Below are 27,653 nucleotides of genomic sequence, written 5' to 3'. Positions count from 1 at the left end.
CTATCAGTGCCGCCTATCAGTGCCACCCAATCAGTGCCACCCCATCAGTGCCATCCCATCAGTGCATCCTCATCAGTGCCTGTCAGTGCAGCCTCATCAGTGCTCATCAGTGCAGGAAAAAACATATTTATTTACAAAATTGTATAACATAAACAAAAAAAACTTTTTTTTTTTTTCAAACTTTTCTGTCTTTTTTTTATTTGTTTAGCAAAAAAGAAAAAAACCTTGCGGTGATCAAATACCACCAAAAGAAAGCTCTATTTGCGGGGGGGAAATGACATAAATTTGGTTTAGGTACAGTGTTGCATGACCGCGCAATTGTCATTCAAAATGCAACAGCGCTAAAAGCTGAAAATTGGCCTGGGCAGGAAGGGGGTGAAAGCGCCCTGTATTGAAGTGGTTAAAAACAATTTAGTTCTTCTTATTTTGGATAGAGTGGGGAAATTTTAGAACCCCTGTTGAGTAAACTATGCTGTCCAGGGCTTTGTTAGGCTGAGTTCACATCTATGCATGTGCGGTTGATGCCTTTCAGCAGCGCGGTTTGTGTTTTTTCATGAGCGTTTTTGATGTGTTTGAATTTTGTGCTTTTTGGGAAGTGTTATTGTTGCTACGAGGAGGTGTCTGTTGTCATGCAGGAATGTTTCATGGGTACATGTGTTTTTTTATACGTTTTTGATGCAATTACATTAAAGTCTATGGAGTTAAAAACACACCATACTGCGTGTAAAAGAGTCCCTGCAACTTTCCAAAAAGCGTATTGCAGAAAACTGCATAGATGTGAATGGGACCCATAGGAAATAAGGTTAGATGGATTGTAGTGCATTTGCTTGGATCTGAAAACAGACAAAAATGTATATATGTGCATTAAGGCAGCATTCACGCTTGAGTAGCGTGATTTTCAGGTGTTTTACTTGAGTGTTTTTGCAGGTGTATACGAGCATTTTAGCAGAATATTACAAGAGTTTTACATGTGTATACAAGCTTTAGGTGTTTTTTTTTTTAATCAATGGAAAGCTCAATGGGAGGAGATCAGTTAATATAGGCCTAAAAAAATATTAAAATAAAAAATGCCTGAAATACGTCTGAAAAAACATCTGAAAAACGCTCGCTGTACATAGGAACTTAGCCGCCCTCTCTTGCTCCCCAGACGGACTATGGGATTTGCACTATGCATAGAGAAGTACACTTGATCACAACTAACATGCACTGCTTGTTCCAAACAAACAGAAGAGAGGTTCAGGAGCTCATGGAAGATGTTACAAGGAGGTAGTGGATGTGTATAGATTATTTTTGAAAAATAAAGATTTTATTTATTGTCACTTTATTTTATTTTTTTTAAATGGTTATAATTTATTTCCTAATTTTTACTGGTTGGCAACACATGTTATTTGTTAGCCCCCGTTCACACTAAGGCGACCTGTGAGACGACCTGGTCGCCTCACAGGTCGCCGTAGGTCGCCTTCCATAGGGAAGCTGGGGACACGTTCTAATAGGAGCGACACAAGTCGCTCCGACTTAGAAAAAGGTCCGGAGCTTCATTGGGGCGACACGGCGCGACCGTCATAGACTTCAATGTTATGAAGTCCGTGCGGGCCGCTCCGAGGTCGCGGCGCGCTGCTCGCACCGTGACCTCGGAGGTCGCCCCCCCCAAGTCGGATCGCCCCTGTGTGAACGGGGCATTAAGCCTGCAGAAAAGTATCAATAAACCACTATGTTGCTTGTTTAAAAAATAGAGGAAAGCCAACAAAAAAAAGTGGTGATAGTCACGTAGTTGAAGTAATACTAAAGTCTATTTTATTTTGGTTTAGAATAAAAACTTTGTTAGGCCTCTTGCACACTGCAGCTAAATGCTCAGTACAGCTTTTTTTTTTCTGAGCTAAAGGTCTCTTTCACACGGCCGCTCCGCTTGTCCGTAAATCATCCTATTTTTTTGCGGATGATTTGTGGACATAATGTAAGTCAATGGCATTGCGGATGTCAGCGGATGACCGTACGCTGACATACGATTTCCTTCCTTTCAGTTCTGTTCCGTTTTTTGGAACGGAACAGAACCCTATTTTTCCTCCGTGTAAAAAACGGAAAGGAAGGAAAATCGGATGTCAGCGGTGTCATCCACTGACATCCGCAATGCCATAGACTTACATTATGTCCGCATATCATCCGCAAACGGATGGGATGATATGCGGGCATATGGAGCGGATGACACAAATGTCATCCGCTCCATGAAAAAAAAAAAAAGTCCCGCAGCGGAGAAGAAATCCGGAGCGGCCGTGTGAAAGAAGCCAAAATAGAGCCCATTCATTCCTAATGTGCCTATGCACACAGCCGCGTAAATGAGCGCCGCGTTTTCTTCAGTAAGAACAAAATAGAAAAATCTGCATTTTTGGTCAGTAATTTGTGCCTGATGCGCGCAAAAACGCGCGAATGCGCTCAAATGACCCAAAATGTCAATTGAATATCCAGAACGTTAGAATAAATTTACGTGCAATTACGTGCATTTGTGCGAGCGCATAAACGCGAAAATGCGCGCATTACAATTACACCAGAAAACGTAGATGCTCTAACAGGAGTATCTTGTGTAAGCTGCCTTATACTTTCCTACTCTGTGCATTGATATTGCACAGAGCAGTCCCTTACCTCCTCTTCTGGAGTCACCTGCCTGCACTCTCCGCTCCTTCTTCTGAGTGCCTCCACAGCAAGCACTCCTGAACCAGGCTGTGTGTATCCATAGACACACACACAGTGCCAGTAAACCTCTCCCCTGCTCACTCCTACGGTTCCTGCTGCTGCCTGTGTCTCTTGTGAGACCAGGAGGTGGAGCAGTGCTGCAGATGGGGACAGCGCAAGAGTGGTGACATGGAGCCAAGTAAGTGTTTAGGGGCATGGGGGACTTGGACAGGTAGTGGAGCATTTTTTAACCTAATGCATTAAGGTATGAATTGTTTTGACTTTAGAACTACTAGAAGTGTTCATTTTAATTTTATTAAATCTGCAAAATGCAATAATGCAATAACAGCTTGAATATCACTGTACGCTGAGCCCGGGTTCACACTGTTGCAGTATGGGACACCGCATGTAATTGCACAGCAATTGCAGCACATTCTTGTGCGAATTACATGCGGTGTCTCCGGGGTGCGATTTAAGCTAAGGACTTTTATGGCTCAAATCGCACCTCATTCACACCAAACTGGTGTAGGACCCTTTTTTTTGCGATGCAAAATTCGCAGTTTATTCGCACCGCACCTAGTGTTAACCTAGGCTAAGGGATTCATTTGTTAAATCGACCTGCAAAATATACTGTATTAAACCCAGACTGTGACAAATCTGTTCTAACATCCACTTTTTGTTACCTATTGGATAAATATTTCATCATATTTTAACTTACTGACAGTTATGTTTCCTACAGTGGCGGCCGGGCCGATAGGGGGTGCAGGGGCGCCGCCCCCCCCCCCCCCCAAAAAAAAAGAAAGAAGAAACAAAAAAAAAATGGCAATTTTTCGCCCACTAGGGGCACCAGACTCAGTGCTGGGTATGGGGGAGGGGTGGGGTTTTTGACCCCACCCTCGGCCAGCAGAGGCGCCGATTGGCGCTCTTCAGGGGGTCATCGGGGCGCAGAGCAATGCGCCCCGACACTACCCACTTTTCTGATGTCCGGGCTGTGGTTGGTCCAGACTCCAGCCTGGACCAATCACAGTAGGACATCATCTGGTCACGTGACGCGTGGAGCGGTGCACCGCCCCAGCGTCACGATCACCGCTTCCGCCTTCCGGCTTCCGTTCCTTCCCGCGGCCCGAGCAGTGTGTCGCAGCAGCCGGAGAGAGAACGTCCCGTCTGCTCAAAGCTCTCGCCGAGTCGCCGCGTGACCAGGACCAGTCCAGGACCAGGAGGAGACGGAGACTAGGACTCGGAGTCGGATCGGGTGGCGGCGGGCCTTCTTGTTCGTGGACGGACGGCAGAGAGAGACCGCATTCGAATCCAGGCCGCAGGCGCAGCCGTGCAGAAATTCCGCAGGCCGCGCAGCGTGAGGTGAGGAGGTGACGGACGTCGGACGGTCACGGTCGGGTCGGAAGAGAGAGACGAGTCCAGCCCTGTGCAGCAGCAGCCCGGTAAGTGAGTCCTCAGTCCTCCTCCTCCTCAGGCCTCCGTCCACTCCACAAAAAAAATGCATGCCATTGCCAATGCCATCCATGATGAAGCACAGCACACTAGTCTGGTCTGGGCCCGGCCTGGGTAGCTTGATAAATCTTGCACCGTGACCTGCCTGTACCTACCTGTTCTTGCCTGGCCTGGGTCCATCCATCCATCCATCCATGATGATAATGATATCTGCTGCAGATATCATTATCATCATGGATGGATGGATGGATGGATGGATGGACCCAGGCCAGGCCAGGCCAGAACAGGTAGGTACAGGCAGGTCACGGTGCAAGATTTATCAAGTTACCCAGGTCGGGCCCAGACCAGAGTGTGCAGATATCATTATATATATAATCATGGATGGATGGATGATCCATCCATCCATGATGATATATATAATGATATCTGCACACTCTGGTCTGGGCCTGGCCTGGGTAACTTGATATTATTCTTGCACCGTGACCTGCCTGTACCTACCTGTTCTCGCCTGGCCTGGTTCCATCCATTCATCCATCCATGATGATAATGATATCTGCACACTCTGGTCTGGGCCCGGCCTGGGTAACTTGATAAATCTTACACCGTGACCTGCCTGTACCTACCTGTTCTGGCCTGGCCTGGGTCTATCCATCCATGATGCCTGTACATTGACCTGTGCCATCATGTCTGTACATTGACCTGTGCCATCATGCCTGTACATTGACCTGTGCCATGCCTATACCATCACCTGTGCCATGCCTATACCATCACCTGTGCCATGCCTATGCCATCATCTGTGCCATGCCTGTGCCATGCCTGTACCGTGACCTCAAAGTCACGCAATTTTTTTACCGCGTTTTTCGTCGCGAAGCAATACCTATTATATTTTTCTTTTTGCGCCCCCCCCAAAAACCAGCTGCCACTGGTTTCCTAGTTGTTCAACCATTATCTTTTTATGGTTTAAACTACTGAGGAATAGTTGGAGAGAATTTGGGTGTGCGTATGCATTTATGGACCTGTTAAACAAGATTGTGATCAGTAAACTATGTGTTCTTTGTAATGTTCTTTGTAATGATGAAATACATTTACTCTTTTTCTTTTATGGACAGAAGCCGCCAGGACCAGGACAATATTACCAGAGAATAGTTACCCGTAAACTTACAATACCGATTAAGGCTCAGTTCACACTGCTGGAACTTGGGATCCGACTTGTCAGACCCCAAGTCACGTGACATGTGAAATCCCATGTTAGTCAATGAGAGCTGTTTTAAATAGCACTACTGAAGTCGCTCCGACTTCAGAAAAGTTTCCTGTACTACTTCAAGGTGACTTCTATCCGACTTGTGCCTCAAAGTAGTACTCTAGTGGTCTGGAGGTCTCCTGGCAAAGTGTCACCATAAGTCGCAAGACTTTCAGGTAGTGGCAGTTTGAACCGAGCCTGACAGTCACTAAATATGAGATATCATCCTCTCTTTGCTTAGTCTTATATTTTGCATAGGTAACTTAAAGAAGAATTGCAGTTAACAGTTTAACTACTAACCGCCCGCCCACCTTCAAATGACGGCAAATCGGTGCGGCTCTCTTTCTGGGACGACGTCGTATGATGACACCCCAGAACGGGCTCTCTCGCGCGCCCACGGGGGCACGCAGTGCGGAAATCGTGGCCACACCGTGTTGCTAGGACACGGCGTGACCCTGATCTTGGTAAAGAGCCAATGACTTGGCTCTTTACCCATGTGATCGGCTGTGTCCAAACACAGCTGGTCTCATGTAAATGAGTAAGTGCCATTTATCGGCTCTCCTCGCCTCACACTGTCAGAGCCCTGATTACAGAAAGTTAAAAAACAGTTCCTACCATCAGTGCCACATTACCTTCCTCAAGGTCCATAAAGATATGGATGAGCAAGTTTGCGGTAGAGGAACTTGACTGACCTGCACAGAGTCCTGATCTCAACTTGATAGAACACCTTTGGGATGAATTAGAGTGCAGACTGTGAGCCAGGCATTCTCTCCAACATCAGTGCCTGACCTCACAAATGTGCTTCTGGAAGAATGGTCAAATATTCCCATAGACACACTCCTAAACATTGTGGACAGCCTTCTCAGAAGAGTTAAGGCTTTTATACCTGCAAAGGATGAGCCAACTCAATACTGAACTCTACAGACTAAGACTGGGATCCCATTAAAGTTCATGTGTGTGTAAAGGCAGGCGTCCCAATACTTTTTGGTAATTTAGTGTATATAAGAGAACTGAGTATTATCAAAAACAATTTAATTACATTTCATTTAAAAAAATATAAAAAACATAGTTAAAAATATTCTCAACTTAGCAGCATTATAACTTGTATATATTCCAAGCATAATTCACATGTAGGCTCAGCTAATTTTCGGGAATCCTTCTTCAGGAGCACATGGGATGGAATCTGAAGAGTCTAGATATGTCATTAGATATACAGTAGGTCTTGCACAAAGATAATACATAATAAAAATGATAAATATATCACTATATTTTTTATTTTATTTTTTTCATTTACAATTATAATTGTGCTCCTGAAGAAGGATTCATGAAACGCGTCAAGCTTACATGTAAATTTTGATTGGAATCTATACATGTTGTAATACCGCTAAGTGGAAATAATTTTTTAATTATGTTTTTGTATACGTTTTTAAATTAAATTTAATAAAATTGTTTTTGATAATACTCAGCTTACATATGTTCAAAAAATGTCCCATGACTACAAATATTGTTATTGTATATAAGATGTTTAGGGATGTAAACATATAGCCCACACAGCCTGAGCTTTAACCTTCCTATGGGTACCTAGCAGGCTCTGTCCTTCCCACAGTCCACAGCAGCTCAGTTTCCTCTTCCTCTCTGTGATCTGTGGTGGACGGGGCTTTCCTCCAGCTCTTTTTATGGCTGCATATAGTCCTGCAGCTTGCCAGTGCTCTGTCTCACTCTGTGGTTGCAGAGTCCAAAACAGCTCGAGAGGAGTAGAGGAAGTGCAGGGCAGCATCATTAGTAGCCCTGTCCCTCTAGATAAAGCAGTACTGTGGACAAAGGGCTACGTGAGTAAAAGTTACCCATAGCATAAACTTTCGCAAATGCCCCCTGGCCTTGCTCCTCCACTAAACTGAATGATCACACAATAAAAAAATATAAGCTTGGCTCAGGATAAACATTGGGTGTTTTTTTTAGGTTTTTTGAGCAAGAAAACTCCACCAGAATTCCAAATACCCTTGAATTGTTATAGACAAAGAATAATGTTGTATTCACCCAGTAGACTCTCGTACATGAAAAAAGAAATTGGATTACATCTGTGAGAGGCAAAAAGTACTGCAGGGGAAATCTCACCAATGGAGTCTGATACCCTAAAGTGGGGTACACACTAGTAGAAAATCTGCCGAAAATTCCCGCCCGATGTGAAATCGTCCGATTTTTGCCTAGTGTGTACACAACTTTCAGCAGCCGATGCCGACGAAAAAAAACGGAGGGACAAACACCAACATTTTTTTCGTCCGTCCCTAGACGTTTTTCCGTTTAATGTGTATGCAGTACGTCCGTGAAAAATCGGATACGAAAGACCGCGCATGATCTGAAGTTGCTGACAACCCGGAAGTCTAGGAACAAATGTGCCAAAAAAAAGAAAAATTGGACGAGAAATTTCGTAAACATTTATGCACTGTCGACTAAAAACGGTAATGAACGCTGAGAAGACAGAGGAAAATCTGAGGATATTTAGTCCGATTTTCATCAAGTGTGTACGGTCCTTAAGAAGCCAGCAGGTGAATCAAATCTAATTGTAGCGCTTCCCCCCGAGGGGGCCACTAAGACTTTACCCAGGTCCCCCACAGTTGTACAGAGGCTGTCATTTACACTAGCTCAGTCCTACACACACCGACAATTCAGGATCAGTCGAGGGGATGTCTTTTTAGTATTTATTGCTGAAGAACTTTAACATGATGTGATTTAGGGTCACAGGATACACCAAACCGTTTAATAGTAGTATTGGGAGGACAAACTTCTCACTAATCTTCTAATAGCAAGTTTTCCTGGAGGTATCTTAGAAAGCCAGTATATGTAGGACCCTATGCCAGCAGTCCATATAACCACTTCTGGCACTTAGTTCCCATCTGGACTTGCACAACTAATAGTCCACAGCAAGGTCTTTACTCACAGTGTCCCAGGAGCTGTCATCCACCCAGCATCCACAGGTAGATCCACAGTGAGGGAGATAACAAGATCCTTCTCCAGACAAGGACTTCAGTACAGTGCCCTCCAGCAAATTTCCATTGACAATTTTCTCCAAGCCTGCAGCCCAGCAGCTGCTGAAGCCTAGGCTGCCTTTTCTTGTCCCAGTAAAACTGCCTCCAAGAGCAGCAGCCCTAAGAGACCTGGAACCTACCTTGGAGGGAAAAGAAAACTCTGGCAAATCTTCCCAAACATTTATCACTTTCCCAGCCCCCTTCTGGATGCCTGGAGGAAAGAATCAAATCCTCAGATCAAGAAACCCTGAACAGACCAAAAAAAAAAAAACAACCACTGCTACCATACACTGAATCCAAAAACTAAATTTATTCTAGCAGCCTAACTAGAGGAGAGCACTACACCATATTTAATTTTTTTGCCTTTTAAATGTAGATGGCAGTATGCAACATTCCTTAAATACATTTGTTTTTTCTTTGAAGGTTTCCTTTCAGAAAGCGGAAGTAAATTTTCACAATGATGTAATCTCCAGTATGACAGCATGCAAATCAGTGATCAAACACAAGGTATGACTCATGCAATGCAGCAGGAAATGTTCTGCCAGGAGATTTTTAGCCTGTTATGTACTGGGGTATTCATTCAAAATAGAGACCAGACTATGGTTCTCCAGATGAACCAGAGACCAGAATACGCTCCTCTTGTGTATTCAAGATTATACTTCTTGTGCTCTGCTAACTGACAGAACAGAGACAAGAATATGCTCACCTTTTATTGGTAAATGATAGAAAAGAGATGAGAATATGCTCCTTGAGTACAGTGCAATGATGGAACAGAGACCAGACTATGCTCCTTGGGTGCTGGAGAACGAATGAAACAGAGACCAGAATACGCTTCTTGTGTACTATTAACTGATAGAAGAGAGACCAGACTATGCTCCTAATGTACTGTTAACTAATGAAAACTAGACCAAAATATGCTTCTTGTGTACTGTTAACTGATAGGGCAGTGACTAGACTATGCTCCTCTTGTACTGTCCGCTGATAGAACCGAGGCAAGCATATGCTCCTTGGTTACTGTTAACTAATGGAACAGTTACCAGAATTAGCTTGTTATGTCTCGTCGAGTAATGGATCAGAGACCACAATTTGCTGCTTATGTTTTTGTTAACTGATAGAAGGGAGACCAGACTATGCTCCTCGTGTATTGTCAAATGGGAACAGAGACCAGAATATGCTCCTTGTGTACTGTCAATTGATGGAACAGAGACCAGAATATGCTCCTTCTTTACTGTCAACTGATGGAACAGAGACCAGAATATGCTCCTTGTGTACTGTCAATTGATAAAACAGAGACCAGAATATGCTCCTCGTGTACTGTCAATTGATGGAACAGAGACCAGAATATGCTCCTTCTTTACTGTCAACTGATGGAACAGAGACCAGAATATGCTCCTTGTGTACTGTCAATTGATGGAACAGAGACCAGAATATGCTCCTCACGTACTGTCAATTGATGGAACAGAGACCAGAATATGCTCCTTCTTTACTGTCAACTGATGGAACAGAGACCAGAATATGCTCCTCGTGTACTGTCAATTGATGGAACAGAGACCAGAATATGCTCCTTCTTTACTGTCAACTGATGGAACAGAGACCAGAATATGCTCCTCGTGTACTGTCAATTGATGGAACAGAGACCAGAATATGCTCCTCGTGTACTGTCAAATGGGAACAGAGACCAGAATGTGCTCCTCATGTACTGTCAACTGATGGAACAGAGACCAGAATATGCTCCTTGTGTACTGTCAATTGAGGGAACAGAGACCAGAATATGCTCCTCATGTACTGTCAATTGATAAAACAGAGACCAGAATATGCTCCACGTGTACTGTCAATTGATGGAACAGAGACCAGAATATGCTCCTTCTTTACTGTCAACTGATGGAACAGAGACCAGAATATGCTCCTCGTGTACTGTCAATTGATGGAACAGAGACCAGAATATGCTCCTTCTTTACTGTCAACTGATGGAACAGAGACCAGAATATGCTCCTTCTTTACTGTCAATTGATGGAACAGAGACCAGAATATGCTCTTTCTTTACTGTCAACTGATGGAACAGAGACCAGAATATGCTCCTTCTTTACTGTCAACTGATGGAACAGAGACCAGAATATGCTCCTTCTTTACTGTCAACTGATGGAACAGAGACCAGAATATGCTCCTCATGTACTGTCAACTAATGGAAGAGAGACCAGAATATGCTTCTTGTGTACTGTCAATTGATGGAACAGAGACCAGAATATGCTCCTCATGTACTGTTAGCTGATGGAACCAAGAACAGAAAATGCTCCTCGCGTTTTGTTAACCAATAAAAGGGAGATCAGACTATGTTCCCCATGTACTGTTAACTGATGGAAAAGAGACCAGAATATGCTCCTCATGTACTGTCAATTTATAGAACAGAGTCCAGAATATGCTCTACGTGTACTGTCAATTGAGGGAACAGAGACCAGAATATGCTCCTCGTGTACTGTCAATTGAGGGAACAGAGACCAGAATATGCTCCTCGTGTACTGTCAATTGAGGGAACAGAGACCAGAATATGCTCCTCGTGTACTGTCAATTGAGGGAACAGAGACCAGAATATGCTCCTCGTGTACTGTCAATTGAGGGAACAGAGACCAGAATATGCTCCTCGTGTACTGTCAATTGAGGGAACAGAGACCAGAATATGCTCCTCGTGTACTGTCAATTAATGGAGCAGAGACCAGAATATGCTCCTTGTTTACTGTTAAATGATGGAACAGAGACCAGAATATGCTCCTTCTTTACTGTCAACTGATGGAACAGAGACCAAAATATGCTTGCTTCTCATGTACTGTTAGCTGATGTAACAGAGACCAGAATACGCTCCTCGTGTACCGTTAACTGAAAAAGAGAGACCCGAATATGCTCATTGTATACTGTTAATGGATAGAAGAGAGACCGTATTATGATCCCTGTGTACTATTAACTGATAGAACAGAAACCAGATTGTGCTCCTCGGGTACTGGTAGCTGATAGAACAGAGGCTAGAATACGCTCCTCGTGTACTGTTAAATAATAAGAGATATACGAGAATAAAACTCCCTACATAACGTTAACTGATTCAACGCAGATCACAATATGGTTCCACCTGGGGTTAAACACATTTGTCCAGCCTGCATATTTTTTTGTTTTGTAAAGTCATTGCTCTAGTCTTTTTTACAACAATTGATTAAGGACGCAAAGTATAGAGGTAAAGAGGTAAACAAGGGCAATGGGTCAAATTTTGTAATTCCTAGGTTGGAATTTGAGAGTGCAATACCTAAACAGATACAGAAAACAAGCAAAATCATTGGGGAACGCACTACAGTCTATTTAACATAGTTTCCTATGGTACACATTCACATGTATGCATTTTTTAGCCGGTGCGTTTATGGAAAGGGTTAGGGTCTTTATTGCAGCAGATTGCATTTTGTGTGTAATAAACTTTAATGGACCCGCATCAAAAACGCTGACCCTTGAACGGTAACAATAAATAGTTTCCATTATATCCCAAAAAAAAAAAAAAAATGATGGGCGTTACATATTACCCAGACTGTAGCAGACTGTACTAAAATGTCCCTGTTATTCTATCTGCATTATAGCAAATAGCATATTTTGAATTTTTCAAGGCCTTCTAGTTTTTTTATTTTTCTCCTCTCCGTGCTACTACACCCCCCCAAAAAAAAAAAAGACTTCTAGACTATGCTACTCTCAGGCATGTCCATCCGTGTGTCTTACCCTCAGCCAAAAGAACTGGCAGGTAGGTGTGCCTAAGCATATTCAGATACTGAATTTAAAAATTTAATATTTGCATAAGATTGTCAGGGGGCTTCAGGAATGCCAAGAGAAGGATTCCAGACAAGCTAAAGTTACTTTCTGATAATTAATGGTGGCTGATATGAAAGGGGAGCTTGAAGAGTATATCCAGTCAAAACATTTTTCTAGGCTTTTTGGATAGCGTGGGGAAGGGTTCGAACCGCTGTCAGGTTGTTATTACTATGAGGGCTCCATTAGATATTTACTATCTCTTCCTCTGACAATGATGTCACTAAACAGGAAGTGAAGGAAAATCTACAACAGCAACGCAGTCAGAAATAAAAATTAATTTTAGTTTTGCTTAGAATGGAGAAGGTTTAGATTTCTTGTCTGGTTATCACTGCAATCTGTGGCTGCATTAGAGAAAATTCCCCTCACAAGAGGGAAAATCAGTCGTTCTAGCCTTGTATTAAAATAGAAAAAAAATGTCATATCTTTCTGTGTTGCTATGGGAGAGTTTCCCTCACTTCCTGTTTGGCAAAATGTTGTCAGCAGGACAGGAAGTGAGGGTTAAGCTGGCCATAAATGGTGCAAATTTCTTTCCTGCAACCTGATAAGAGGCATGGAGGAGCTCAGCTATGAGAAAAGATTAGAGGAACTGAATTTATTCTCTCTAGAGAAGAGGAGATTAAGGGGGGATATGATCAACCTGTATAAATACATAAGGGGTAATGCCCCGTTTCCACTGAGCTTTCTGGTACGGTTCGGTACGGTACGCTATTTAGGCCGTTTCCATTGTGAATGGTACCCTAATTCCGAACCGTACCATACCACTTTTTTGGGACCCTTTCGTTGGGGTACCAAGCACATTAGTACCGTACCAACAGGGTGGAGCTACACTCTGCAGAACATTGATTGGTTGACCCACGCCTATAATGAAAGGGTACTATTGGCAGTGGAAACGCAAGGTGTACCGTTCCGAACCGTACCGTACTGAACCGAACCGTACCGTACCACTCAGTGGAAACGAGGCATAGTGAACTTGGTCTTGAGTTATTCACTTTAAGGTCAACACAGAGGACAAGGAGGCACTCTTTATGTCTAGAGGAAAAGAGATTTTGTCTCCAAATATGGAAAGGTTTCTTCCGAGTAAGAGCTGTGAAAATGTGGAATAGACTCCCTCCAGAGGTGGTTCTTGCCAGCTCACTAGATTGCTTTAAAAAAGGCCTGGATTCCTTGGTGTACATAATATAAATGGGTACTAATATTTATAGGTAGAGTTGATCCAGGGAATATCCGATTGCCTCTCGGGGGATCAGGAAGGAATTTTTTTCCCCTGCTGTAGCAAATTAGATCATGCTTTGCTGGGGTTTTTTTCGCCTTCCTCTGTTTGTATAGGATTGTGTATATGGGATTGTATGGTTGGGTTTTCCTTACTGTTTTTGTTTTGTTTTTTATTGGTTGAGCCAGATGGACTTGTGTGTTTTTTCAACCTGACTGACTATGTAACTATGTAGCCACAGGTTGCAGAAAATATATTTGCATTATTCCCCCATCAACACAGACAGTGATGACAGGGATATAGCAGTTGTCTTCTCCCACAAGGGGAAGCCGTCCTGGCCAGGAGAAGGCAGTAATTATTGCTGGCAAGTATAGAAGCCGTTAGTGCTAATCGCAAGAGCATCCGGCAGGTTGGTTGTACCTAAGTTGATCGATCGATCAACTTGGTTTATTCAGCCTGCCCATTAACGGTTAGATTCTTCAGCTGGTTCCTGCTGAACCGACTGAGATTAGAACTGTATATGGCCAGCCTAAATCTCTCTGACAGAGCCCCAGATAGGACTAAAAATCTGACAGAAGTTCTGATCTTTTCCCATTCTATCCCAAACGAGAAAAAATGTTTGTGGCTTGATACAGACTTGAACTAGGTGATTTAGGTGACAGTACAGGGTCACGTTGAATAGGAATCATTGTTTGTCCTTGCCAATATGACCTTTTAAGTTTTACAGGTTTTCAAATCACATGCCAAATTACTGTTAGTGTTCACAGAACATGTCTGGCACAAGACCAGCTAATCTGTATTAACTGGCAGGGTATACTAAATATGTGTAGTCACATTTATGCTTGTACACAAAGCACAGTATGTCATCTGGTAACACTGGGTATGTTTGTGAATACTCCTGGAAACCAGACTCCCAATTCCCAAGCCAATCTACTGTGATCCTAACAAAGCCACTTCATGCCCAAAAGCCTCAGGCATCAACCTGTGTGAACTTTAATCTCTTCAATGCTGTCTGCAGAATAGGATACAGATGTCTTCTATGTTTTGTAATACACCAATCCAGGATCCTACTGACTGCTTCTGCTCAAATGACCTTTGGTCAGAATAAGAGACGTAGTTTTATGAGGGCTGTATTGGTGTGTAAATATGCAAATTATGTACAATAGCTTTTACCATTGCTCATACATGTCAAACTTCTTTATTTGTTATATTTGGCCATCAAAGAAGGCCAAATTATTTACAGATGAGGCCACCAGCAGTCAAGAACGCGGACAAAGTGGTCTGATCTGACTGGGTGGCCCAATATATATATGTCGCATTGCAAAAAATGGCCTGGTCAGTAAGGGAGTAAAACCTTTTGGGGGTGAAGTGGTAATCTGGGACCCCAGAATTCCCCCTTACATCAGAGTCCCTCTTTCATTAGGAGCCCCAAAGTCGCCCACCTTACATCCTAGCAACCACACCCTAGCGCTGAGAACAGCGGGAAGCGGTGGGGACTGTCAGCCACTCTACATTCAGGGACAATTCCGATTGCTGCACAGCCTGCGCTGTTGTGGCGTGACTGCGGCAGCAGGGATGCTGACTGGGTATTTGGGCAGGACGCTCTGCGGGGGTTTGGACCCCTCAGGACGCTCGGGCCCCCTACATGTGTATGGGCTGTCCCCCCCTGATGGCAGTCCTCCCTACAGCTAAGATTTATTAAAGGCTTACCTGTAAGTACAAGTCACCATGCAGTATTTACTACTGCCTAAAAGCAGAATTCCAGCAAAATGTATGGTTTCTCATCCCTCCCTCCTACCATCCTTTAAACCCATCCCTCATAGGTGTATACTTTTCCTTACCTGTTTTTTTTTAATCTCAATGAATGAGAGGGAGGCAGAAGGGAGGGGTGGGAGATTGGTTAACTTCGTCCTGGAGTTGGGCTTTATAGCTTCCACACAACACTCGAATATTGGACGTTTCATGCTGAATCGGCCAAAATTAGAGCTGTGGGTGCCCCTATCAACACCGCCCTGGCTTGCCAAAAGATAACTGAACTAGAAGCTGAGTGGAAAATTGTCGGCTGAAAAGAGCCTGCATCCAGTCAGATGCAGATGCTGTTCAAGATGTCCTGACCGCTGTTGGAGCCAGCTGTCAGAGTACAATAACCAGCAGGGGAAATTCATCCTTCCACACTGTTGGATAGAGGTACCTGTTAGGTTTAGGTTTCTTTTATTCAGCACGCAAGCTGAATGAAAAAAATATCTAAGTGTACGGCTTGCTTTACCTTTAATCTACCAGAGCCCTCCACATCGTTACCTTCTTCCCAATATGCTGCTCCATTGAATGCAAGGATAATACTTCAGTATTTTTCTTAGTGAAAACATGAAGGATGAGGGTTTTGACCAGAAATGCTCCAACAAGTTGTGAATACTCTGGGCTAGATAAGTTCTTGTTGATGCGGCAAATATTTGGTACATAGAAACCTGCTTTTTGGATGTGCTAAATAGTGACTCAATTTAAAGGGTTTGAAATGAAAGATGAAGCTAGTGAAGCAATTGTGAAACATTGTAAGTGTGACTTTGCGTACAAAAAGACTCACAAAAAAAATTATATCAGCTGAAATATAACAGTATATTTGACATGGGATGCGTCAAAATAAGACGTCACGTGCAAAAATTTGCATTCGTCAATAACCGCCAATCTTAGTTTATCTAGCCCTCTGTGCAACAATGAGCAGTTCTAACAGTCAGGATTATTGGTTTGCAGGTGTTACCCTGGTCTCCTCCAAATCACAATGCCAGGTTGTTGAACTGGCACATAATTAGACCATGACAGTAACCAATCATGGTGTTTGATTAGTGTTTTTTTGCATTGTTTTACTGATAACCACTGTAAATAATCAATTAGCAGGTACCCTACACTTGCCTATTTGAATTGTATGTTAAGCTTATTTGTCTTGGTGTCTCTCCTTAATTAACCTGCAAAGTGTGTTAATAGTAGATAAGGTTCAGGTCTTCTACAACCTTAATTTTGTGGCCAATCCCTGGAATTCGCATTTGGGCCAAATCACAAAGTATAAGGCTAAGTTCACATGTAGGCGTTTTGGGTCGTTTTTGGAGAGTTTTTCTGCTCTAGGATCAGCTCAAAAAACGCCCAACAAGACAAATCCTATTAATTTCAATGGCCCCTGTTCACATCTGAGCATTTTGACGTTTTAAGCAAAATGCCCAACGCTCAAAAAAGTACATGAGCTTCTTTTTGGGCAGATTACAGGTGTTTTTATTTTTTCCCATTGGTCACTTGTCAACCTAAAAACGCCTGCACAAAAACGCCTGTAAAAACCCCTGTAAAACGCCTGTAATTAGTAACGCCAAGATGTGAACATAGCCTCAGCAGATATATCTACATGTTTGTGCCAGAAATAAGGAACAACTCATAACGCATTGCTTAGCTTTTGCCCCCAGTCAGCTTAGTCAAAAGAGCCAATATTCTTAAGAAATGGTTACCCAGTCCCCAGACTACAAATCACTGCAGCCATATTGACAGTGCGTGTTGGAGCTGATTCTATGTAAGGACTGTGTAGGGAGAGATAATGGGTTTGATTTACTAAGGCAAACAGACTGTGTACTTTGCAAAGTGCAGTTGGACCAGGGCTTAGTAAATGTGATAAAGCTTCACTTTGCAAAGAATACTCAATCCCATGCAAGGAAAATGAACAAAACAGAATTTTTGCTTGCACATGATTGGGTGATGGAAGTCATTAGAGCATTTTCTCATTTACTAAGCTCTGGAGCAATCGCTCTTGCAGAGTGCAACTGCACTTTCCAAAACGCACAGTCTATTTGCCTTTAGTAAATCAACCCCTATGTGATTTGCTGTGGATTTCAGTAGTAGCCAACACATCCTTTGGTACCACATGTTCACCTCCTTTCACCATAGTTTCAACAAAATACTACAACAGGCAGGCCTAAAATGAGATGCCTTTTTTTTTTTTACCTATTAAGATAATGCTTGGGGTGCTGTAATAAAAACAGGGGCTCACAAACTTTGCCATCAAACTCTTTTACCACTGGACAATTTTTACAAAAAACTACAAAGCAGACCCCTACCTATAGCTTTTAGAACTGCTGTGGCTGCTACTTTCTCTGGTCAAAGCCAGCTAAATACCACTTGAGGAAATAGCATGCGTCACAGCTAAAACTACCGGGAAAAAAAGGCTTTTTTTAACTGAAATGAATCCGATTGGGATGCTGATGATGTGTATAAGACAATCTCAGTGTATGTGAAAAAACTGGATCCAAAGCCAAATATGCAATGCCAGAGTAACGTCTGTCATTCTGTTTCGAAACTCCATTATACCTTTAAAGTGGAACTAAAGTTTAAAAAAATAATTTCAAACAGGCAGGTTCTTTATTGTAGAAAATTTTGTAATGTATCTTCTGCTATAAAATACACTTGCCTGCCTGTTTTCAACCCCCCGTAGACTGTACATTCAGCTACGCATGCATAGCTTAGCTTACTTTCCAGTACAGTGTCTATGTGCCGGGATGACTACACTCCTGCGCATTCATGGGAATGAGATCATCCTGTGCCTGCCAGTCAAGTCAGCCTAAGACTGGCACACAGAAAAAAACAGGGCAAAGATGCCAGTACCCATGAGGGACCTTATGGGCATTGGACCTTTGGAACTGAGGTAAGCATTTTTGCTTTTAGTTCCACTTTATGGCATACCTCAAGCCTGTATTTAAAGTACTTGTGCTTATTTAATGTCAATCAGAAATTTGAATAAAGTTTCTTCTTTCTTTTTACTTTTTTTATTTTGTCATTGGTACGTGTTTTTTCTACGGCAGTGTCATGCATCCCTTCCCATTTGTTTCACAATAGCTTGCTTTTAGCCCTACAAATGACCAGAATTTAGTAACAAGATCTGCTCCTCAAAGAGTTTCATTGGGTTTACCGAAAGTTCAGGTTCACCAAATATTTAGCATGATTCTTTGAACTGTTCACAAATCAACCTCAGACCTGTTTGACCATTACTAGCGTTATTAGGTTTATATGTTATGTTTACTGGTATATACGCGTTACTTTAACTGACAATGGCGCGGTCCTGCGATGATGTACATAAATAACATTAATAAAATCAAAAAAGATCCTGCACTAAAAATTGAGTGACTGAATGAATGATGTAAATGAGGAATTGGTGAAAGCAACTGGAAACACTTGATTATAGTAAATCAAACAATATAAGACACAAAATAGTGCAGCGCTATCAAACATATAGTGTGAAACATACAAATGTAAAATTAACAGTAAGGTGTTAAATAAAATAACACTTAGTGATAGAGTGAACAAAAAAGTCCATAAATTGATAATCGTGACTCCAAATCAAAAAAGTCCCAGAAAGGTGATGTCAGAGCGGAAGGCTTGAATCCCAAGGAGAGATAGGAATACACCCGTGGTATATATGTCAAAGTGGCCGCTTACCAGAGATTAAGGCCTCCAACCTAATGGAATGGCCATACACACTTTAGATGTCAAACCAGATAAGTTGTATCCTTCATAGTCCAGGGAAACCAGATATATTCCACTATATCATGTACCAACTCCAAACTGTTCTCTGTCCTGGAATAAAAACCGATTGTCTTCCTGTGTCTGATCTCAAACTGATTGAGAATGAGAATGAAGACAGACCTTCTCATTCACAATCAGTTTGAGATCAGACACAGGAAGACAATCGGTTTTTATTCCAGGACAGAGAACAGTTTGGAGTTGGTACATGATATAGTGGAATATATCTGGTTTCCCTGGACTATGAAGGATACAACTTATCTGGTTTGACATCTAAAGTGTGTATGGCCATTCCATTAGGTTGGAGGCCTTAATCTCTGGTAAGCGGCCACTTTGACATATACAGTGGGTACGGAAAGTATTCAGACCCCCTTAAATTTTTCACTCTTTGTTATATTGCAGCCATTTGCTAAAATCATTTAAGTTCATTCTTCTTCCTCATGAATGTACACATAGCACCCCATACTGACAGAAAAACACAGAATTGTTGACATTGTTGCAGATTTATTAAAAAAGAAAAACTGAAATATCACATGGTCCTAAGTATTCAGACCCTTTGCTCAGTATTTAGTAGAAGCCCCCTTTTGATCTAATACAGCCAGGAGTCTTTTTGGGAAAGATGCAACAAGTCTTTCACACCTGGATTTGGGGATCCTCTGCCATTCCTCCTTGCAGATCCTCTCCAGTTCTGTCAGGTTGGATGGCAAACGTTGGTGGACAGCCATTTTTAGGTCTCTCCAGAGATGCTCAATTGGGTTTAAGTCAGGGCTCTGGCTGGGCCATTCAAGAACAGTCACGGAGTTGTTGTGAAGCCACTCCTTCGTTATTTTAGCTGTGTGCTTAGGGTCATTGTCTTGTTGGAAGGTAAACCTTCGGCCCAGTCTGAGGTCCAGAGCACTCTGGAGAAGGTTTTTGTCCAGGATATCCCTGTACTTGGCCGCATTCATCTTTCCCTCGATTGCAACCAGTCGTCCTGTCCCTGCAGCTGAAAAACACCCCCACAGCATGATGCTGCCACCACCATGCTTCACTGTTGGGACTGTATTGGACAGGTGATGAGCAGTGCCTGGTTTTCTCCACACATACCGCTTAGAATTAAGGCCAAAAAGTTCTATTTTGGTCTCATCAGACCAGAGAATCTTATTTCTCACCATCTTGGAGTCCTTCAGGTGTTTTTTAGCAAACACCATGCGGGCTTTCATGTGTCTTACACTGAGGAGAGGCTTCTGTCGGGCCACTCTGCCATAAAGCCCCGACTGGTGGAGGGCTGCAGTGATGGCTGACTTTCTACAACTTTCTCCCATCTCCTGGCTGCATCTCTGGAGCTCAGCCACAGTGATCTTTGGGTTCTTCTTTACCTCTCTCACCAAGGCTCTTCTCCCCCGATAGCTCAGTTTGGCCGGACGGCCAGCTCTAGGAAGGGTTCTGGTCATCCCAAACGTCTTCCATTTGAGGATTATGGAGGCCACTGTGCTCTTAGGAACCTTAAGTGCAGCAGAAATCTTTTTGTAACCTTGGCCAGATCTGTGCCTTGCAACAATTCTGTCTCTGAGCTCTTCAGGCAGTTCCTTTGACCTCATGATTCTCATTTTCTCTGACATGCATTGTGATCTGGAAGGTCTTATATAGACAGGTGTGTGGCTTTCCTAATCAAGTCCAATCAGTATAATCAAACACAGCTGGACTCAAATGAAGGTGTAGAACCATCTCAAGGATGATCAGAAGAAATGGAAAGCACCTGAGTTAAATATATGAGTGTCACAGCAAAGGGTCTGAATACTTAGGACCATGTGATATTTCAGTTTTTCTTTTTTAATAAATCTGCAACAATGTCAACAATTTTGTGTTTTTCTGTCAGTATGGGGTGCTATGTGTACATTCATGAGGAAGAAGAATGAACTTAAATGATTTTAGCAAATGGCTGCAATATAACAAAGAGTGAAAAATTTAAGGGGGTCTGAATACTTTCCGTACCCACTGTATACCACGGGTGTATTCCTATCTCTCCTTGGGATTCAAGCCTTCTGCTCTGACATCACCTTTCTGGGACTTTTTTGATTTGGAGTCACGATTATCAATTTATGGACTTTTTTGTTCACTCTATCACTAAGTGTTATTTTATTTAACACCTTACTGTTGATTATACATTTGTATGGTTCACACTATATGTTTGATAGCGCTGCACTATTTTGTGTCTTACATAAATAACATTGATGTCCTTTTTTTCCCACAAATAGAGCTTTCATTTGGTGGTACTTGATCACCTCTGCCTTACATAGGCAGATCGCTCTTCTGCCTCTCTGGGGAACGATTGTGGGTGGCCTCTGGCGGCATGTGCGCCCCCCCCCCCCTTTGGCTATTGCACGAAATGATGTACAAGTACGTGATTCCGCGCAACAGAGCAGACCTGCCACAGTAAATATGCGGTGGGCGGTCGGCAGGTGGAGGGGGGGCTAAGGGGGAACTTTGGGATCCTAGTGTAAGGGGAGACTTTGGGGACCCTAATAAAAGTGGAGTCTCTGATGTAAGGGTGAACTATAGGGACCCTGATTTAGGGAGGGGGAATTCCAGGGACCCTGATGTAAGGGAGTGGGGGATTCTGGGGGCCCTGATTTAGGAAGAGGGGACTCTTGGATCTTGATGTAAGCAGGGGATGACTCTGTGGACCCTGATATTAGGGGGGAATTTTGGGGACCCCTAATGAAAGAGGCAAACTCTGATGTATGGGGGTCAGGCCCAGGGGGCCCAGGCCTAAAGCTTTGTAAGGGGCCTCCAAACTTCTGATGGCTGCCATGGGTGTAGGTACAAGGAATATCTCCTAAATGTGTGCAGTGTAGGATATGTTCACTATTTCTGCAGCCACTGATATCACCGACGCATGTGCATTGGGCTTTGAAGGGATGGCATACTGAGTATGCCGTCCCTTCAGAGTGCTTTGCTGTGATCGTGCCTCCCACACACATTCGTGGGGGAGATGTCATCAAGGCTCAGCCATTCAAATGATCGGAGCCCACAAACCCATGAGGAAGACCCGGGTAAAGATAGAAGCCCTGTCAGCTGTGGCAGTGTGCTGCCGGAAGGCTTCGTTTTAAGGTAAGTCTTTAATAATGTGCTAGTATGCGGTGCCTGCATCTTTGTCCACTTTTACACTATATGTAAAATGCACACACAGTATGTGAACCATCTGTGAGTTGTATTATGCTACATTGAGAAATAAAGGTAAATGTGCGTTAAATAGTTGCGTTGTGTTGACAGCTCATTCAAAATGAATAGGCTACCCTAGCGTGCTTAGGCTCCTCGTAGAGAATTTCCTCACTGGAAACACAGACAGCAAAAATACCTGACAAGCGCTAATCCTTCCCTACTCTCTGGAAAAAAAAAAAAATCAACATTTTTATTCTAGAGGAACACTTTGAGAATAACACGGGTATTATTTATACTTTCTATATCTACATAAATGATATCTAACATGCATATTTTATGATAACTGTGCACACCAATAGCATCTCCCTGTTTAATGGATGCTGTTCTCACATAAAAAAACCACCTAAATTCTGGCTTGTAGTTGAATGACATCTTTTACTTTCACGGTTGATCTGAGGAAATTGTTTGACAGACTTTTGTCACCATGGATCTGTTGCTATGCTAGGAGGACTCTGCTATGCACACAGCACTGACACTCCAGGAGCCGGTGTCTCACTGGGCAGGAGTTTTATTGCACCGTATTACATGCTGCTCACAGCCTACAGCATTGCTTCTCACGGTTGACTCATCCACTAATAACCTCCTCAGGTCATTGAGGCTTATATACAACTGGCAGTATGACAGATATAGCAGCCCACAGATATGGTTACCTTTCATCTCCGTACACACAGGGGGTGATTTACTAAAACTGGGGCACTCAGAATCTGGTGCAGACGTGCATGGTAGCTTCTTACTTCAGTTTGTTCAATGAAGCTTTGACAATAAATCCTGGGAGCTAACTGGTTTTTATGCAGAGTTGCCCTATATTTTGCACTCTCCAGCTTTAGTAAATCTACCCAACAGGCTCCAAAAGGTAAACATGCATGTGGCATCTGGGTAAAAATGGCTGCCCTCTGCATGTGAGAATAGATTCAGTGGACCAGTACATGAGTCTGCGTTTCATTTTAACACAATGTAGATCCATGTGACACTGACACATTGCTGATCTCTTGTTGTTCCATGCATTGTACTTAAAGTGGAATGTCATTTTCAATGGATCTACATCACAGCACCTTGCTGATTCCTGGATAAGTCAACTCACCTGTAAGGGCTCATGCACACAGGACGTTTAAAAAAAAACGCCAGCGCTGCTGTCAGGGAAAAAATAGCGGCAAAAACACGCTTTCAGCCACTTTTTTGAATAGCGTTTTTCCGCATTTTTGAGCGCTAGCGCTTTTAAGCATTTTTACAGTAAAAAACACTCCATAAAATGTAAAAATGCCAAATGCAGCTAAAAAAAAAAATGGCAGATGCCCCTAAAAGCAGCTGCAAAAACCTCCTGTGTGCATGAGCCCTTATTCTGCTAAAAGTAGGCTTATGTGGTGGTGTGATTTTTTTTGGAACAGCAATGCTTACAGGTTAAATACATTTGCATTTATGATACTTCTAAATTGCCTCCGAGCTGCTTCTGACCTCTTTCTGAGCTGCTTCTGACCTCTTTCTGAGCTGCTTCTGACCTCTTTCTGAGCTGATTCTGACCTCTTTCTGAGCTGCTTCTGACCTCTTTCTGAGCTGATTCTGACCTCTTTCTGAGCTGCTTCTGACCTCTTTCTGAGCTGCATCTGACCTCTTTCTGAGCTGCTCCTGACCTCTTTCTGAGCTGCTTCTGACCTCCTTCTGAGCTGCTTCTGACCTCTTTCTGAGCTGCTCCTGACCTCTTTCTGAGCTGCATCTGACCTCTTTCTGAGCTGCTCCTGACCTCTTTCTTAGCTGCATCTGACCTCCTTCTTAGCTGCATCGACCTCCTTCTGAGCTGCTTCTGACCTACTTCTGAGCTACTGCCAGACAATATTGCACTCCTATTGAATTGTATAGGTAAAAAAGCAAACCTAAAGCAAAAAAAATGCCACAATAGATATATACAATCTCATAGTGAAGTCCTCTTTTTGCCAGAGATTTCCTAACTTTATTGAAATATAGGGTGCAGATCATGATCTATAGGTGATATCTTTTTGCACAAACAGGGATGCATGAATTGCTCGTATTTAGTAAGGCAAAAATGTATCCCAGCAATCGGAAATATTTGTCAGTGATTGCTGTAAATGGAAATAGTTGTTTTCAATCACTGCCCTTCAGGCATTTGCCATACGTGGGTATTTAGGACCTGTTAGAGTAGTTGATGTTGACTACAGTTTGTAGTGCTGAACACAACTGCCAAAACGACATAATTAATAATACTGGGTTAGGGCAACCATAATGCCTTAACAATAGTATAAGCATTAAATAATTCAAACCTAACATGGTTCAGCAAACAGAAAGATTGGGAAAAGCAACAGGCAGGGAGATAAGATGCAGTAAGATTAGCACTATGGTGCTGGACACAAGAATCCTGCTACTCCTACTCTGTACACAGCCACATCCAGCCATCCATCATTTCAGCAACAATGAACATGCTGCATGATGAATGAAGACCGTAGGCAGTTGAGCCAGATTGTTCTATAACTTTAGATGAGACACATACTTTTACATAGTTCTGCTAAAGGATGCACAGTTGAAACACAGTTCCACCCAAAAGTGGAAGTTCCGCTTTAAGGACCCCTGAACCCCGACATGCCACATTTGGCATGTCCTTTTTTTTTTGGGAGGGGGGGGCGGGTACCTAGTTTTGACAGGCGGCCAGATCGGAAGTTCTCCTCTCCCCCTCCCTACAATCTTCTGGGACACGTCACAGTTCGCAGATTGCCCGGCCATTCAGGACGTGCAGCGCGACTCGCGCATACGCAGTGCGCACCCGGCTGTGAAACCGCAAGCTGTCACAGCCGGGTGCCAACACTAATGATGCCGGCGCTAGGGAGAGCTGAGGGAGAGAACCGAGGCTTCGGGCGACCTGCATCGCTGGATTGTGGGACAGGTGAATGTACGTTTATTAAAAGTCAGCAGCTACAATGAAACGGCTGGAACTCCGCTTTAATATGTAGGCATTGATCACAGTATTACCATGAAAATACAGTTTGCTATATACTGCACATGAATGAGTACATGTAATAAGTCAGATAAGAACACACTAAACACATTTTAAAGAGCAATGCCTCCAGGTTCTCCTCCAAGTCTAAAGCCTAAAGTACACACGATCAGAATATCGTACAAAAAATACCGCTTTTCGAAGCGATCATATGATAATCTGATTGTTAGCACACAGCTTTGGTTCGAAATTATCTAAAGAGACAAACACGAAAATTTTTCTTGAACTTTACCGGATTGTACAATTTTCATTTAATCAGGACAGTTTTCGTCAGAAAATACAAAATATATACATTACATCACTTCTGAATTTATATTCTTGCATACGAGAATGTTCTGTGTTGGTAAAGCAGTGTTTCTCCGCCTTTTTAACATTAACCACTTTGCCGCTGCTCACTAGAGCTCTACTGCGGCAAAGTGGTTCGTTATCGTCTGGCGACGTAGACCTACATTGCCAGACACTCCCCTTTCTCGGCGGCGCGCGCGCCGCTGGAGGCTCGCTCCCGTTGTATTCAGTCACAGCGGGAGTCGGGCCAGGGGAGGAGCAGCGGCGATTGCCACTGCTCTTTCCCGATCGTCTGGGAATCGAGTCTGGAGATCCGCCCACTTGAGTAAACAAAGCGGGCGGATCTCCTAAGTGACAGGCAGGGTCAGATTGCAGGGTTCAGCATAGCTGAACATGCGATCTGTCCCTGTGTCACTCAGTCACCTCCCCCCACACATGTCAGTAAGCACCAGGCATACATTAACCCCTCCCTCTCCAATAAAATGAACCCCTTCCCTGCCAGTATCATTTTTACAGTAACAGTGCATATGTATAGCACTGATTACTGTAGTAATGTCACTGGTACCCCGAAAAGTGTCAGAAATGTCAGTCAAGGGTCCGATCTGTCCACCGCAATGTCGCAGTCCCGCATAAAAAATCACAGATCGCCGCCATTACTCGTTAAAAAAACCCACCAAAAATGACAGAAATCTTTCCCTTAGTTAGTAAACGCAATAACTTTTGCGCAAACCAATCAAAATACGCTTATTGTGATTTTTTTTACCAAACATAGGTAGCAGAAAACAAATTGGCCAAAAATTTAGATTTTTACATTTTTGGGGGGGGGGGGGGGGGGGATTTCATATACAAAAATGTGAAAAATATTGTTGTTTTTTCAAAATTGACGCTCTTTTTTTGTTTTTAGCGCAAAAAGTAAAAATCGCACAGGTGATCAAATACCACCAAAAGAAAGCTCTGTTTGTGGGAAAAAAGGACGTAAATTTAGTTTGGGTACGGCGTTGCATGGCCGCGCAATTGTCAGTTAAAGTCGCACAGTGCCGAATCGCAAAAAGTGGCCCAGACGTAAGACAGCAAAATCCCTCCGGTGGTAAAGTGGTTAAGGAACCCTTACAAATATCTTCCGAATTTCAAGGAACCCCTCCCACAAATGATCATATCTACAGCACAGGGTACATTAATGTGATGGCACTTGAAAGAATGCTTCTTACGCTTTTGGTCCAACCCTTACAGATAGCTTATTAGATCAATGTTGTCAGTGGTAACCGGAAGGAACCCTTAACAACCTCTGAAGGAACCCTAACGTTCCACAGAACCCTAGTTGAGAAAGTCTGTGCTAAAATTTTGTTATGTAACCAGTTCTAGGTGGGATGCAGAGATACACAGTTCTTTAAGCATACTGGCAAACCTTATGCTACTGATTGTTCAGTTGTTCTCTTTCCAAATGAAATGTCAATGTTCCTGTGATAGGGCATTGGTGAAAGAAAGATTGCACGAGTCAGAAGTAACCGTCGCTGCAGCATCTGGTGCAGGCCAGATATTCTCGAATGCAGATCTTGAAGTCTTACGAAAATTTTGTTTGTCTACAGTCAACATTATAATATACTTATTTTTATTTTCTTTCTTACCTTTTAGCTTCTGGTTATATTCTGTTCTGTCAGACTGGCTCCTGCGCAGGGTTCCTGAATTTCCATGTTCCCCATTTGTGTTTTGCTCTACTATGGTGTCTGTTTTCCTCCTCTCTAACATATAGAGCCTGCTTTTGAGAAAGGTTAGATTCTTCTTCTTGATCCCTCCAGAATCCTTTCCACTCATGTCCTTGATGTCCATGGCCGGTCATCCAAAGCAGCCTCTCCGTTGCCACCGCTTTATTTTATAAGTGTGTGATTCCAGCGATGGAATGAGTCAGCGCTGGTTGGAAGTAATCAGCTGTACCTGCACTAGTAACCTGTCTAAGGGAGACACCTGTACAGCTCATAACTCCTCCCCTATGAAGTCATGTTACAATGTACCTGAGGGCTTGTCACCTGAGACACTCGCAGCACAAGCTGGCAAAGCAGCACTGGCTCATTTTTTACCCAGGCCAAACTTAACTTCCTTAGGCAGAGGAGTGTGCTCTCTTCCCCTTAACTCCTTGAGTGATAATAAAGCTTGGAATGATTGCACATTGCTGAGTCCTTCAACACC

General features: G+C 43.1%; 1 protein-coding gene across 1 annotated transcript in view; it reads right to left on the bottom strand.

The window, feature by feature from the left end:
- ARHGEF38 (Rho guanine nucleotide exchange factor 38) overlaps positions 1 to 27,383 on the bottom strand; it is a 126,138-nt gene extending 98,755 nt beyond the window's left edge. The window contains exon 1 of the mRNA XM_082243683.1: positions 27,095 to 27,383. Coding sequence (XP_082099809.1) covers positions 27,095 to 27,296 — 202 coding nt within the window. The 5' untranslated portion in view covers positions 27,297 to 27,383. The remainder of the gene's footprint in view (positions 1 to 27,094) is intronic.
- Positions 27,384 to 27,653: the final 270 nt, after the last annotated feature.

This window comes from Pelophylax lessonae (genome assembly GCF_965119305.1).
Source record: "Pelophylax lessonae genome assembly, chromosome: 1".
NCBI classification, from domain to species: Eukaryota; Metazoa; Chordata; class Amphibia; order Anura; family Ranidae; genus Pelophylax; species Pelophylax lessonae.
This window is presented reverse-complemented; position numbering and strand designations above follow the sequence as displayed.